The sequence below is a fragment of the Epinephelus moara genome, chromosome 21 (genome assembly GCF_006386435.1).
Source record: "Epinephelus moara isolate mb chromosome 21, YSFRI_EMoa_1.0, whole genome shotgun sequence".
Taxonomy (NCBI): domain Eukaryota; kingdom Metazoa; phylum Chordata; class Actinopteri; order Perciformes; family Serranidae; genus Epinephelus; species Epinephelus moara.
This window is the reverse complement of record NC_065526.1, coordinates 38,579,263-38,595,468: the sequence shown is the minus strand read 5'-3', so window position 1 is coordinate 38,595,468 and position 16,206 is coordinate 38,579,263. Positions and strand designations below refer to the sequence as shown.

At 43.2% G+C, this 16,206-nt stretch overlaps 1 protein-coding gene across 2 annotated transcripts in view; it reads left to right on the top strand.

Annotated features, from left to right (window-relative positions):
• Positions 1 to 16,206, top strand: part of agla (amylo-alpha-1, 6-glucosidase, 4-alpha-glucanotransferase a) — a 69,200-nt gene that overhangs the window by 45,229 nt on the left and 7,765 nt on the right. For both annotated transcript variants that reach the window (XM_050074768.1, XM_050074770.1), the window contains exons 19-28: positions 1,721 to 1,833; positions 2,021 to 2,155; positions 4,067 to 4,197; positions 5,738 to 5,874; positions 7,264 to 7,397; positions 7,512 to 7,687; positions 7,946 to 8,048; positions 8,172 to 8,295; positions 9,614 to 9,715; positions 12,498 to 12,609. In XM_050074768.1, the coding sequence (XP_049930725.1) occupies positions 1,721 to 1,833; positions 2,021 to 2,155; positions 4,067 to 4,197; positions 5,738 to 5,874; positions 7,264 to 7,397; positions 7,512 to 7,687; positions 7,946 to 8,048; positions 8,172 to 8,295; positions 9,614 to 9,715; positions 12,498 to 12,609 (1,267 nt within the window). The remainder of the gene's footprint in view (positions 1 to 1,720; positions 1,834 to 2,020; positions 2,156 to 4,066; positions 4,198 to 5,737; positions 5,875 to 7,263; positions 7,398 to 7,511; positions 7,688 to 7,945; positions 8,049 to 8,171; positions 8,296 to 9,613; positions 9,716 to 12,497; positions 12,610 to 16,206) is intronic.

The window sequence follows — 16,206 nt, the reverse complement described above, 5'->3', positions numbered from 1 at the left end:
AATATAAGAATATAAAACAGTTATTTCACCTTTTTTTGTTAAGTACATAACTCCACATGTGTTCATTCATAGTTTTGATGCCTTCAGTGAGAATCTACAATGTAAATAGTCATGAAAATAAAGAAAACGCATTGAATGAGAAGGTGTGTCCAAACTTTTGGCCTGTACTGTATATATATATAGTTTATATTTATATATTTTTATGTTTTCTTTTAAGCTTGGTGCAGTGGTCGGTGTACCATGGTTACATTGTGTTCAAGCATCTACCTGTTACATTACATTACTCTGCTACTGCCAACACTGTTGTTTTGCCTTTTTTTTTAATCAAGATTTAGTCAGTTGACAGAAACTACAATTATAAACTGCAAGATTCTGCTCCATACAGCTGCAGCAGCAGTCACAGGACACAGTAGCAGGAGTCAGATTTCACTAATCACATGACAAGAGAAATGAGGGTTAACCAACAAGACAGTAGTGGATTTAGATGAAGGATTTGGTGGCAAAGCAAAAAGCAAAAGTGCCCATTGGCAATACTTTGAATTAAGCCCAGTGCTAATAGGTAACCTGATAATGTTAAAAAGAGGAAAGGAGTTACATCACTAAGAAATTGAAGGTTTGCAGCCTTTCACCTGCAGCACTCCATCTAACAGCTCACTGTGGCTGCTCCTGACTTTTCCATCACTCCCTGCAATATTTCACACTGATCCGCTGTCAACAAATGTTGAAAATGACCATTGTCTTGTTGTGTAGACCCATTTTTGATGAATGATAGCGGTAGTGCTAATCTCACTGGCAAGCACATTGCATTTCATGTGACTATTTCATGATACAAGTCAGCTTGTGTTTCGCCAGTTAAAGCTGTGGTATGCAGGTTTCTGGAAAACAAAAGAAAAAACAAACAGAATTTTGGAATACGCCCTCCTCCTGCAGCTCTCCCCTCTCTGTACTAAGCCCCTTCCACCAGACAACCACCGTCATATGCAAATGCAATAAAAGGTTTGCTTATTCTGTGGGGAGTCAGGATGTCCACCTGCTGAATTCAAGTTGCTTCAGCCACTGACTTAAGATCTGTGCCTTTAAAACCCTTTGAGATAGCATACTGTGGGGTTTGAAACTCTAGTTAGCTACATCAACATGAACTTCAATAAGCTGCAGCTGTGAGCCTTCAGCTATGGTTAGCTGAAGGCTAAACTATTAGCAATATTTTCGGTCCCTCTCTGAAGCACTTTGCTGATATTGACATGTGTTTTATTTTGTTTATTGTCAGACTCTATTTTAGACTCTTTTTGACAAGTCCGTATTCCTGTATTGGGTTGCTTCGCAGTGTAGGCAGTCGCCAGTGCTGGAATAGCAACTTTTCCGCATGGTTTTCCACCACTGAACTAGGCTTTTGCCATCTGGAACATGTACACACATCTGCATTTGCAGAACAGCCAATGATTGGCCAAAGTCTTGTGTCATGGGCTAAATTTTGTAAAGCCTGCAGGAGTAGTTTTCTCTCAGATCACATGAATTACAATATCTACTGAAATTGAGCATTGTCAACTGATATATTTTTTTGTAAAATGTCTGATGTAATCAGTAACACTGGCGTTGTCACGAGTTAATTAACCAGTGGAAACATTTACTCACTGTGGCATCCCTAATGTATATATTTTATTTATATGTGTATATATATATATATATATGTATTTATATATATATATATATATATGTATAGTTGCAGGAGAGCACAGTGGTGAAGCAAGCTGGAGTTACATCTAAAGGAAGATCAGAGTTTGTGCAGGAAATCATCTTTCAGAAGTTGACACCTGGCAGCGTCATCGCCTTCAGGTAAACTACATATGGACCTTCACAAAACCTCACCACCAAAGTAAAATCAGTACAGTATCTGCATTATCATTGAAGAAACATTGTGTTCTTAGTGTATCAAAACCTTATTTATTAGCATTGTACATTTTGATAAATCACAAAATGTCACAATCACACAATTTTCTGTGATTCTCTCTCTTCTTCACAGGGTTAGTTTGGACCCCAAGGCCCAGAAGTTGGCAGGGGTGTTGAGGTATTACCTTTCACAGTTCAGTCCAAAGTACAGGAGAGGCAGTGTGGCAGATGACAACCCACCAGAAGCACTGCAGAAACCCTTGGCGCAGTAAGTACACATGTGCATGCTGCTCATGCCCTAATGATACATGACAGGTTCTCTGTCTTTTACTGGAAGAACAGATTTTAGCATCCTTTAAGAATGAAATAAATAATGATAGATGAGAGTCGAACAGTTACTCAACTTCAAAAGGAAACTCCACAGACTTTGTGGGGATCTGAGCACTACTGCACATGTGAAACAAGTGGTATAAAGCCTTTAGTATCTCAAGAGGGAGCTGCACACAATCTGAGAAATGTCATCAAGTGATGTCATTTTAGTCAACTTCAGTTAGGTCTGAAGACTACTATTCAGAAAAGTAAAAGTAAAGTTTTGTACTTTATTTTTTATTATACCTCCACACCAGCAATGGCCATAGTTTGAGGCATTATGTTTTTGGGTTGCCTGTCCGTATGTCCCTATGTACACTTGTAAGTCTCATTTTCGTGAACACAATATCTTATGAACGCCTTGAGGGAATTTCCTCAAATTTGGCTCAAATGTCCCCTTGGAGTCAGTGATGAACTGATTAGATTTTGGTGGTCATAGTTTAAAGGTCAGTGTCACTGTGACCTTGGCTTCTTATTCTTGTGAACGCGATATCTTAAGAACACTTTTAGAGAATGTTTTCAACTTGGACTCAGTGATGACCTGATTCGATTTGGAGTCATAGGTCAAAAGTCAAGGTCAGTGTGACCTTGCATCCGTCTCATTCTTGTGAATGCGATATCTCACAAATTTCTTGTGTACATAGCTCAGTGTTTCCCCTACCATTATATATACATCGTTATAACAACACCCTCCGCCCCCCTTGAAGGTCAAGTTAATTTTATTTAATTTTTTTTTCTAAATAGGGCCACATCACAACAGAAGTCATTTAAGGTTACCTTTCCTGTAGAAGAGGTCTATACTAGGGCTGCTCGAAAAAATCCTAATCTCGATTATTTTTGTCAAAATTGAAAGCACGATTATGCAAACGATTATGTGGCACACATGATGACTTATATTGTTTACGCAACGGCATGTCATTTCTGTCTCTACATGGTCGCGCATTTACAATTCTCCTCTGCTCTCTGTATCGCCCACGGCGGAGTTTGGCCCCGATGACACATGTGCACACACACACACACAGATACGTGCGCACACACAGGTGAGCACACACAGGTGAGCACACTAGAGCGCGGCTCAGGCTGCATTTTCCTGACCAAGCCCGACCTGAGTTTGAGACAATTATAACCGAGCCCGGCCCGAACCTGACAGACTTTCTGATTTTTAAGTCCGAACCTAACCCAGGCCCGACAAAGTTTGTTACCTGACATAGTTATTGTTATGGACAGTGTGTAAATGACCATTGAAAGACAGCTGTTGCGCACAGTCCCCACAATAAGACCAGCTCCAGAAGATTCAGGTAATCTTGTAACTGATTCCAAGCTGACGGAGTAGCATACTTGAACACCCTTTTTCCCAGGTCAGTGTGTACTTTAGGGACAGTTACTGGAATAAGTCCCAGGAGCAAAGACAATAACTTGCCATGTACAAGGCTGTAGCCGCAGCGGCCCAGGTTCGACTCCAGCCCATGGCCCTTTGCTGCATGCCACGCCCTCTCTCTCTCCCCCTTTCACGCTTGTCTGTCCTATCGATTAAAGGCTAAAATGCCCCCCAAAATATCTTTTTTTAAAAAAGGAAGCAGTCCAAGAAGAAACTTATGAATAAGAATAGCTGCTACTTGTGTAACACACCCCAGTCTCCGACCAAATTATTAGCCACTGAGTTGTGGGTAATGTAGATGATAGGTTTTGGCAAGGAAGAAGAATAAATGGAATAAAAAAGACAATATCCCTGGTTTGGTTCTGCTGTATCAATTTTGATAAAGCCGCATATATGAAGTGTGGATTTTAAAGCTGTGTGTGTGTTTTACAGGCTGATGTCTAAGCTGACGTTAGCAGACATGAATGTCCTGCTGTTCCGCTGCGACTCAGAAGAACAAGAAGATGGTGGAGGCTGTTACAGTATCCCAGGATGGGAGAGCCTCAAATATGCTGGACTGCAAGGTAGTTACACAACAGTTAGACCAGTTCATTAAGTATACAGTATACGGAAACAAACTAAGGACAGATAACTATAACAATCTTAAGAGGCACTTTATTTATCCCTCAGTCTTTACACTCTGTTGTTGTTACTCATTATATCCACCAGCCTGAAGTACACACACACACACCGATTTGCATTAGTGGAGAGATGTCAGAGAGAAGGGGCTGCCACATAGTCTGCGCTCTAAGCAGTTGGGGGTTAGGTGCCTTGCTCAAGGGCCCCACAGCAGTGCCCAGGAGGTGAACCGGCAACAGTTACTCACCAAGTTGTTCAAGGGAGTTTCTTTACATTTTCAAAAAGAATAACAAAAGACACAATGGTGTTTGTGGTTTATAGAGGAGAGGAGGAGATTGCCTCATCCCATTCATTAAAGTACTTTGGGCTCTAGTTTCGCAGACCGGCGCGACGGAGGCGCAGCGCACCTGCGCTTCGCCAACTGGGTGTGGCCAGGCGGCCAAGGCGTAATGAGAGTTTACTCAGTTCGCCATGGCAGAAGAGAGCAGCAGCGTCAGACGGCCAAACTCCTCCTCCCAGGAGGAAACTGATGTTTTGGTCCGGGAGGTCCAAGCTCGCAGTGTCCGAATATACGGAACTGCGAGCAGACCTCCACGGGCTGATGATGCAAAGGTAGCCTGGGAGGAGGTCACCACAATTGTAAATCAATGTTGCGTTTCTCTCGTGCGCGCGCGCTCTCTCTTTCTCTCTCGCAGTCTCACTCTGTTTCTTTTCTTTTGACTTTTCTAAGATGACAGATGCTGAATATATACTCCCTATCTGATGCTGTGGCTGTTTGTGGTTGGCTGAGAGGGATGTGAACTCATTAGTTTGCAGCTGTGTTAATCAAATCAGGTTGGGTTTCCATTACGCGTGCCAAACGTGCCAAACGGTGCCAATCCCCTTTGATCTGACATCAGATGTGACGGGACAGTCGATATAGAGATACATTTATGTGCTGATTGCAGATAGTTGCATTGAATAGTGTTTTTTTGGGTATTTATTGCATCGTTAATGTGCCTGATATTCTGGAAACCTGCCTGTGAGGTTTTGGTGACGTGTGCGCACTGTCCGCCGGTCAGCCAAACTTCGGCTTACACCGGCTGCGCTCCGCCTGCGCTGACAGTAGACCTGGTTTCAGCTGGCGAGCTTTTAGCGCACCTTCGGCGAAGCCTTTTGGCACAAAACTGTCACTGTGCCAAGCTGGATCTGTCGACACCTCCCCCTGCTGCGCCGCCACACCCATCTCGGCGCACCTCGGTCTGCCAAACTACCAAACTGAGCGCACCTCGGGTTGCGCTGCTCGAAACTAGCTCTGCGCGGGGTTCGCCACCCTGCACCACCTGCGCTGCGTCGGGAAACTAGAGCCCTCTAACTTCATGCCAGCTGACCAGAGCTCTTGGCAGGCTTGTTTTGTTCTCACACTGATATTTGACCATGGTATTTCTCACATTAGAGGCCTAACATGACAGGAATATAAATGTAGCTGTTGTTGTGTCTGTGCAGGTCTGATGGCAGTGCTGGCTGATATCCGTCCCAACAATGACCTGGGCCACCCCGTGTGTGCTAACCTCAGACAAGGGGACTGGCTGATGGACTTTGTCTCCAACAGACTGATACACAGAGAGGGACCACTGGCACAGGTGAGGCTTTTACAGCCTGAGAGGGCCACTTCACCGAAATTGCAAAAAGACATTATTTTATTTGTCTCTCCTGGTATCAATGAGTCAATGACAACACACACACATCTGACTTGACTTTTTAACAGTTCTATGTAGTTTGTATTGTTGTTGTTGTGGTTGTTGATGCTGTTGTTTCTGCTGTCATTATCAAGTGCCAGTCACATTACATCACAGCCATCCACTGTAGCACTTTAACTCACTACACTTTAATATGTTATTTTATCCATCAGGCAGAGTACAGTTTTTTAATGTTTTTATGGTATTTATTATTCGTCTGTCCTGTATCCTCTTTTAAGTTATGCTGCTGTGACAAATGAATTTCCCCCCGGGGATAAATAAAGTCTACCTTACCCTTATCTCCTGCTTAAATACTGGTGCAGGGCATCAGTTCCCTCAGAAAAGTTAACTCAATAAAAAATTTTGATTCCCGTACACAATTCTTTACCTTTGCATCGATTTATTTAAAAAACGTCAGCGCTTGGTCTCAAAGACCTTTCACAAGACATAACACTTACAAAGTGATACAGTACAGTTTAAAATTGCATGATGGTTCACAGCATGTGTAGGAAGTGTGTCCACAATCACCTGCAGCAACTCATCAAATCAAGGTCACCACAACCCAGCAACTTCATACTACTTCTATGGTACCTGACACCAAGGAAGACAAGCTTTACTTTTAGTACCAAAAACAAAACAAACAGACAGACAAAAGATGTGCGTAATACCACTGAAGATACCATAAACCAAGGATATTCAAGGATTCAATTTACTCATAGTATTCAAAAAGAAAGGAGTTATCTGCCTCTGATATTTCTGCTGAGATTTCAGTGCAGTGAAGGGAAAGGAAGTATTTCTTTTTGGTTCTCAAATAATTGAAAAATTATATTTAAAAACACTGGTGTTTGCCACTTTACCCACAAGCCAATTCCATCCAATTTGTGTTCAGATGCAATTATTTCATTTTTCATTTAACTCCCTTGTCTACCCATTTTATTTTGTACTGTTTCTCTCCTACTTATAGTTTATAGTTACTGTTCATGTGTGTGTGTGTGTGTGTGTAAATATATTTTATTTAGTTTTTAAAGCTACTCATCTATACAATGTGTCTGACTCTGTTCTCATACTTTTGCTGCTGTCTCATCTTAGCTGGAGCATTTTTCCTGCTGTTGAATTTTTCAATTGTCAGTTGTGTTTCAAGCTTTGAGCATCATTCTCTGAAATACTGAAGCTTTTTGTGTGGCCAGGTGCTGCACCATTGTCACTGGAAGGTTTTAAGTATTCAGGATAGGAGAGTATGGATATATGTCTACAGACCTTAAAATTATCTATTGTAACATTGCATGTTTGCAGGTGGCTCAGTGGTTGGGAGCCATGTTTAACTACTTGAAACACATGCCACGCTACCTCATCCCATGTTACTTTGATGCCATTATGGTGTCAACCTACACCACAGCCCTGGACGCAACTCACAAACTCATGTCCAGGTAGGATCCATTATAGAAATTGCATTGTTGAGCTCTGAAACTCAAAGTGAAGTTTTGAACAAGCATTGTCCTGTCTTGCTGGAGCATCAATTTTTCTTCTCTTTGTCCAAACAGTTTCATCCAGAACGGCTCCAGCTTTGTTCGTTACCTGGCGCTGGGTTCAGTTCAGATGTGTGGTGTGGGACGCTTCCCTGCCCTCCCTCCCCTTTCTACAAAAATTGAGGACGTTCCCTACCGCATCAGTCCAATCACAGGCCAGAAGGAGCAGTGCTGTGTCTCACTGGCTGCAGGTAGCCTAGCAACAGACACTTCATGCTGTCTCTGTGGATCAAATTAAGACTAAGTAAACTGGAAAAAAAAAGAGAAAAGAGAAATTAAGGTGTTTTATTGACATTATTAATTAATTAATTGATTATTCCATGGTTTTGGATCACCGGTGCTGTGAGATGAAGATAGAATTAAATATTTGTAAATACATATACAGTATAGTGTTGGTGGATGGTCATTGGCTGATTGAACTGTTACACTTACTGTATGATATTCTTTAGGTCTCCCTCATTTCTCCTCCGGGATTTTCCGTTGTTGGGGCAGAGACACTTTCATTGCTCTGAGAGGACTGATGCTGCTCACTGGGAGACACACCGAGGCCCGGTACGTATGCATGTGTGTGTATGAACTAAGTACTTTCTGATGAGACTTTATGAGTGTATTAGTAGTTGTGGTATTCTGGGTTATATTAGTACAATTAAGCATTCTGTCTCATGGTCTTCATAGTAACATCATCCTGGCCTTTGCGGGAACGCTGCGTCATGGTCTGATTCCAAACCTGCTTGGTGAGGGTCGCTGTGCCAGATACAACTGCCGTGATGCCGTGTGGTGGTGGCTGCAGTGCATCCAGGTAGGAGGACATGGTAATATAGTAAGTAAATGGAAGATAGATGGAATGAGGAAGGTAAAGGAATGTAAATACATTTAAGACTCAGCCTTAGAGTTAAGCTGAGGAGCTTGGACATCCATAGGGAGCTTAGAGTAGAGCTGCTGCTACTTCTTGTTGAAAGGGCCAGCTGAGGTGGTTTGGGCATCTGATCAGGACGCCTCCTGAGTGTGTACATTAGAGGTTTTCCGGGCATGTCCAACTGGTAGGAGGCCCGGGGCAGACTGAGACCACGTGGTAGGGATTATAGGTCTCATCTGGCCTGGGACAGCATTGGGATCCCCCAGGAGGAGCTGGAAAGTGTTGTCGGGTAGGGGGATGTCTGGAGTACTTTGCTCAGCCTGCTGTCCCCACGAACCGGTCCTTGAAAGCACAAGAAAATGGATGGATGGATGATCTTCACCAGGTTCTCCTCTTAAGCTGTCAAATGCTTACTATGTTGCCAATTTTGTCAGCCATCTGGTGCTGTATAGGAAGCGCACAGTGGGTTCATCAGAGAATTCACTGAAAGTAACTACCTGCTGCTGATAAAGAACTAAAAGATGCTAAAATGCTCCACGGAGCTGAGGGGAACTGCAGAGTTAGGGATAATTTTCTGAGTCTATCACATGACGCACCTTAATTTGACTATACATTAAAAGATATATTAATATAGATTAATAGATTAAAGCCACTTTAAACTGTGGAAAAATCCCTGCAGCAGATATAATTAGCCACCATGGCTACCAAACATACTTGTATAAATAAAGAACATGAGGCCGTTCAACAGCTTATGACGGATTATATGTTCAGTCATTGGTCACATTACAAATAACTTGGGGTGTTTGTCCTATAAATTCTTCTGAGGTTTCTCATTTTAAAGATAGCCAACAACAGTAATGTCAGATGTTGTTTTTTTATCACTTGGACTTAAATCATAAAGAGAAAAAATTAGAGATTTGGTTGCATGTATACTCGTTATGGTGAGTGAGCAGCTTGCATGATCCAGACACAACCGTCAGCATGAAAGAAGGACAATAGTAGTGTCAGCATTTTGGAAAAGTTAGTTCCGTGATCCTTGTTTCAAAAACCAACAATGGTTTAAAGCTGTCTTTTCAATCCTGGTATACGTGATTGTCCCAGTTTAAGTTAGAGCTTAAAAAATAAGCTACAACATTTTACAAGTATTTTTTTATGTATTAAAATAAACAGGCAAGGAATGGTTAGGGTTAGGGTTAGTGTTTTCGTAGATGTATGATGTACTTAATTACTTACTTGTACTTTCTATGTCCTGTTTTTTCAGGACTACGTTACCCACGTTCCTCAAGGGCATGAAATCCTTCACTGCCCTGTCACACGCATGTACCCTACTGATGACTGTGAACCCCAGACACCTGGAGAGGTGGTATGTACAAAACACACACACACACACACACACAAATTTAAATCAAATAAATACTCAACCATCAATTGATGGGCTGTGCCTCAGAGGTAGAGCGGGTCGTCCACCAATCGAAAGATCAGCGGTTCTATCCCGGGCTCCTCCAGGCTGCATGTCGAAGTATCCTTGAGCAAGATACTGAACCCCAAATTGCTCCCGATGGCTGTTCCATCGGTGTGTGAGTGTGTTAAAACTGAGTAGCAGGTGGCACCTTGTATGGTAGCCTCGGCCACCAGTGTATGAATGTGTGTGTGAATGGGTGAACGTGACTCGTAGTGTAAAAAGCGCTTTGAGTGGTCACTAGATGACTAGAAAGGCGCTATACAAATGCAGGTCCATTTACCATTACCCTAATGTGCAACTTCACATGTACATTATACAGCTGTGGACTCCAAGTACATTTACTTAAGTATTGTACTTAGGTACAAATAATACGTGGACTTTATATAAATATTTCCACTTTATGCTGCTTTACTGTACGTTCACACCAAAAGCTGCCAGAGATGCAAAATAGCTGAATTCGCTCTAGCAGTGCCGCTGGTAAAATATTTGTGGCAGTGAAAGCAGTTCAAGTCGCTCATGATGTCAAATTCTGAATGTTCGATTGTGCTTCAATTTAAAGGAGCCACAAAGCAGGTTACTGGCTGGAGCACAGAAATGTGACTTTGTGCATTTGCCTGAGTACAGAAACTTTCATGTTTGGACAATGAAAACAGAACAAAAAGTCTAAATAGGTCTGACATTAAACATTAAACACACACAGCCTGTGTTGTGTTCAGGCATTGTCACGTAAATAACAAATTCCAGTACTTGAATACACCGTAGCACAACACAGCAGCATGTTAAGTGGGCCAAACCCGAACCGAATATGTGCAACATTTTTTTTATTTGTTATTCCCCCCCAAAGCTGTAAACCTAGGGGAAACACTGTCAATGGTTTGGGTTCGAGTGCCTACAGTGCGATTAGTTAAACTGGTGGTAAGGAGAGCAAATTAATTGCATTCCCGCTAATAACAAGCGTTGCAGAACACAAAGAAATTGTATAAGTACATGCGCTTGTCCACACTTGTGTATCGATTCAACATGGAAGAAGACACACTTGTAATTTGTGCTGCCGTGTGGTACCTGCGCCGCCGTCAGGTCTGGGTTCACGATATCCTCCCGGGCCGTGAGCAGCACGGGGAATATCATCGGCTGGTGCGGGAGCTGCAGCTGGATGGGGAGAGGTTCCAGCGCTACTTCAGGCTGAACATAGATCAGTTTGACAGCTTGCTGCTTGTTTTGAAGTAGGAACGAATGTGTGATTGGAACTAAAAGTTTCCGAGGATGTTCTCTGGGTTCAAAACAAGCGATGGACATCTACATTCCGATTGATGCCTGGTCATTTGCAGCTCAAATGCGTCATAGCTAATTTGCATAAAGTTAACCAGTCTTCAACTTTCATTTGCAGCTCAATTCGCCAAACGTCGCTGCTCATCGCTTTTGCAACTCAAAACGCCTCTGGTCGCCACTATCCATTGAAAATGAATTAGACCTGACGCCTTTGCAGCTCTGGCAGCTTTTGGTGTGAACGTACAGTTATACTTCTACTCCACTACATCTCAGATGTAAACAGTATTGTACTTTTTACTGCACTACATTTATCTGACAGCTTAAGTTCCTTTTCAGATGTCCTTTTCATCCTCTTCCTGCCCACTGTAGTCTGAGTGGGTGGAAGTTCGCTGCAAAGATCAGCCTCTCATTGGGCGGAACGAGCCACCCGCTTAAGTCCTGCCCTACCACCTCCGGTTGCAGTTTTCAACACGTCCTTTACTAACTTTTGCAGTGTTTGATCTTGCGGGGATGTAGCCATTTTTCTGCCATGGTTCTCGGCCTGTAGGCGATATTTTTGTGGGCGTGTTACACCAAAACCTGTTTCCCCCCGGCAATATTTTTGCAAGCGCACCGTTGCTGTGGCACCGCCAAGAACGATTGTGATTGGTTGAAAGAAATACAAGCAGCCGGGGCGTTTTTTTCTCCAATCTTAAAGTGAGAGTCGGCCCAGCCAGACCTTTCTTTTCTTGAAAAAGGTCTGGTGAGCGAGGCTATGCCCACTGAAAACCATGTATCTCCAGATGTGTTGCAGTTCAATGCCCACTGAAAACCATGTATCTCCAGATGTGTTGCAGTTCAATGTTTGTGATAAACTGAAAGATGGAGACCTTTATGTGCTGAGAAAATTATCCTACTTCCTCAGCTAAATAAACTCTTTAAAAACCATCAGCTAGAAAAATCATCGTCACAAAACTGAAAACAGCTGTTTTTCTGACTTTTTAGAGATGCAAGGTTCCCATAGGACAGCCACGTTACAAACATATGATGATCTAACAGAATATGATGCACTGCTGTAGATTGAATTATCCAACAGTATATCAAGGAGTTAAAATGAGCACAGCCTTAAAAATCTACAGCAGTAAAATGACACATACACCTTAATGCACCAGGAATAATCATCCAAAAACATCAGATAGAATAGAGGAAAACACTGACAGCATGGAACATCTTACTGCACTATACATACTTTGACTTTAACTACTTTAAGTACATTTTTGATGATAATAGTTTTACTATTGGAAGGTTTTGAATGCAGGGAAGTATTGTCACAGTGTGAAATCACTTTAACTGCAGTGAAGGATCTAGAAGGATTCTTTCACCACTGACAGTATATCATATATTCCTCTGTGTGTGTGTGTGTGTGTGTGTGTAGGAGCAGCCTCTGTATGATGTGATCCAGGAGACTCTGCAGCGCCATCTAGAGGGAATTTCCTTCAGAGAGAGAAACGCTGGGCCCAAGATAGACATGAACATGAGAGATGAAGGTAGGACAGACAGTGTGTGTGTGTGTGTGTGTGTGTGTGTGTGTGTGTGTGTGTGTGTGTGTGTGTGTGTGTGTGTGTGTGTGTGNTGTGTGTGTGTGTGTGTGTGTGTGTGTGTGTGTGCGCGCGTGCGTGCGTGTTTAAGTTTAGCAGGTACAATTAGTAGTAATGCTATACCTGCCTACCTCAGATATGAGCGATTACAATACTGATAGAGTCATACCGGCTCGGATGCCGCCCGTTTTAACAAGGTCCACATCAGTTGCTAGGGAACCAGGGCAATCTGATGACAAGTGGCTTACTGGAGCAAGACATACATGGACAAGGGTGGAAAACACAGAATTGGTGGAATGCTACTATACCAGCACTCCTAGAGAGAGGGGATATATGCAGAGAATGTGGGACCTTTGGATACTTACTTGGAAACCCACAATCAAGACTAAGTAAGAAACATCTGATAGCACAGTGTTCCAACATCCGTAACCGCCAACTACTATCACAACTAAAGATCAATGAAATACCTCAACAATGCTACGACAACGGGGAGCTAGGACGACAGGTCAGCGTGGGGATGTCATCATCACCCCCACAATCTGAGATTGGGTACCTTCAAACCTTCAGATGATCTGCTAGAAGATGTGAATGCTGCCCTAAATACCATCCCTACAAGGACCATCACTGAGACCAACAAGCTGTTTTACAGTACAGCAACAGTAATCCTGGAGATGCTTGAATACAAGATGGACATGGACATACATAAGAACCAGGAACATAGGACAAAGGACATAAGAACCTCCATGGCAGAGATGGTTGGAGGCCAAGATAAAGGCAACACGGAGAGAAGTTAGCCAACTAACAGAGTTACACAGAGGGAACACGGTGAATAACGGGGTACCAAGGAAATATAACAAGCATATGGGAAAGAGAAGCATCACACAATACCGATGCCCAGTGGATAGTGGACCTAAGAGCTGGTCACAGCAACCTCCCTGAACCAGAACCAGTAACCATCTCAATGGCAGACATCCAGGAAAGAGTGTCGAAGATGAAGCGCTGGACAGCACTGAGCCTTTATATGATTCATTTATACTGGCTGAAGAAGCTAACTGCACTCCATAAAATCCTATCAGCACAGATGACAAAGCTGCTAAGGGATGGGACCCACCCAGAATGGTTGACACAGGTCAGGACACTCCTGATCATGAAAGACCCCCAGAAGGGAACCATCCCATCCAACTACAGACTGATAACCTGTCTCTGCACAACATGGAAGCTCCCGTGAGGCATCATAGCTGCTAAGATAACTAAGCATATGGTCCAATACATGAGTGAGGCACAGAAAGGAATTGGCAGTAACACCAGAGGAGCCAAACACCAGCTACTGGTCAACAGAGCAATCGCAAGACTGCAAGAGCAGGAAGACCAACCTGTGCACTGCCTGGATTGACTACAAGAAAGCTTATGATTCAGTGCCACACACATGGATACTGGAGTGTCTGGAACTATATAAGATCAACAGGACACTAACGGCCTTTATCCAACTCAAAGCCGATTGCCCAAGTGAACATCAAATGCGGCATATACCAAGGGGACGCACTGTCACTACTGGTGTTCTGCATAGGCCTGAATCCCCTCAGTCAGATCATCAAGAAGACTGGCTATGGATACCGATTCTGAAGTGGGACAACAATCAGCCACCTGCTTTACATCGACTCACTGATCCACACCATTAGGATCTACAGCAAGGACATAGGGATGTCATTCGGATGAGACAAATGTGGCCAGATGATATCAAAGAAAGGGCAAGATGATCAGAACTGAGGGAGTTGACCTACCAGAGGGCAACATAGGAGATATCCAGGACAGCTACAAGTAGCTTGTGATCCTGCAGGCTAATGGAAATCATGAGGAGGCCGCAAAGGACATCGACCACAACCAAATACCTCCAGAAAGTAAGGCAAGTCCTGAGAGGTCAGCTGAATGATCAGAACAAGGTCCGAGCCATCAACATGTACACACTGCCAGTCATCACATACCCAGCTGGGTAGCCATCAAAGCATGTGAGCGAAGCGGAGCGGGGAGCAGACGGATTTTGTGTTGAGCGAGGAGCGGCTATTTTTTTTAAAAGGTGGAGCGGAGCCTTATCTCTTGCTCCAATTTCACTCCGGTCGCTCATGCCCCACCCAGAATGCATCTTTGCACCTGCGCACACCCACACTATTTTCTTTCAAAACTATGGAGTTTACTGTGTACTTAAGAAATGAAACTGAGAAGAGAAGCAGCGATACCTTGGAGAACGGTCCCTAACTGCGGGGAGAGGCGAGAGGGCTTCCCCGGAGGTCGGCCGCTTAACCCAGTCCGTCTCCTCTACACTTTGACTTATTTCCACCCTGCCAACAGCGGTACCGTGTAGAACTTTCCCTAACTGCGGGGAGAGGGGAGAGGGGAGAGGGCTTCCCCGGAGAATCTACCAAGCTCATGTTTTATTTGTGAATAGAAGATTACAGGTTAGGGTAGTACGACGCAGTTTTTTTGAGCAGAGTGGTGAGCGAGTGGAGCGGGATAAAATTTATGATGGAGTGGAGCGGAGCGGAGTGAAGAATGCGCAGAACCAAGCGGAGCGGACGAGCGGCGCAAAGTGACAGGTCTGCGAGCGAGGAGCGGAAATTTTCACCTGCTCCGCTGTGCTCACATGCTCTGGTAGCCATATAGGCCAGGGTCTACCCCAGCAGGTCAGACCCAAGGTGCAGGCTGTGCAAAGATGCCTCTGAGACGATCCAGCACATAGTGGCAGGATGTAAGATGCAAACAGGATCAGTGTACATGGAGAGGCACAACCAAGTGGCTGGGATAGTGTATAGGAACATATGTACCCAGTAGGCTTGTCATGATACCAGAGTTTCAGTAGTCGATACCAGTACCAGTGAATTTCCACAATTCTCAATACTCATTCGATACCACGATAAAAATCATTAAACAGAACTCATGTATTTCTAAATTCACTACTTTATTAAAACTGTTTCAAACTTTTACTTTAACTCTGTCACTCTGTGACAGCAAAGGCAGTTGAAAAGGGAGGGGCAGGGACTTGACTCAGACGCAGTTGTCAGGCATATAACACGCATTTAATTGAGAAAAGATGGCATGGGGTACATTTAAAAAGTAAAATATAAAATTGTGTATGTGCCTGGCTGAAACTAGATTTCGTGTTGACAAGCTCGTGCTGTAACACTTCTTGCGTCACGGGAATAGTCCCAGTGAAAACACAAGATGACACCAGCACCTTGATTACGTCAGATTTCATTCAATATTCTCAAGTTCCATTCAGAATATTCCAACTTTCATTCAATATATTTCAAGTTGCATTCTATGTATTTAGAGTTTTATTTGATATATTCTGAGTTTCATTCAATACACTCTGATACATATATATACAGTGGTGTGAAAAAGTGTTTGCCCCCTTCCTGATTTCTTACTTTTTTGCATGTTTTCCACACTTAAATGTTTCAGATCATCAAACAAATTTAAACATTAGTCAAAGATAACACAAGTAAACACAAAAATGCAGTTTTTAAATGAAGGGTTTTATTAATGAGAAGA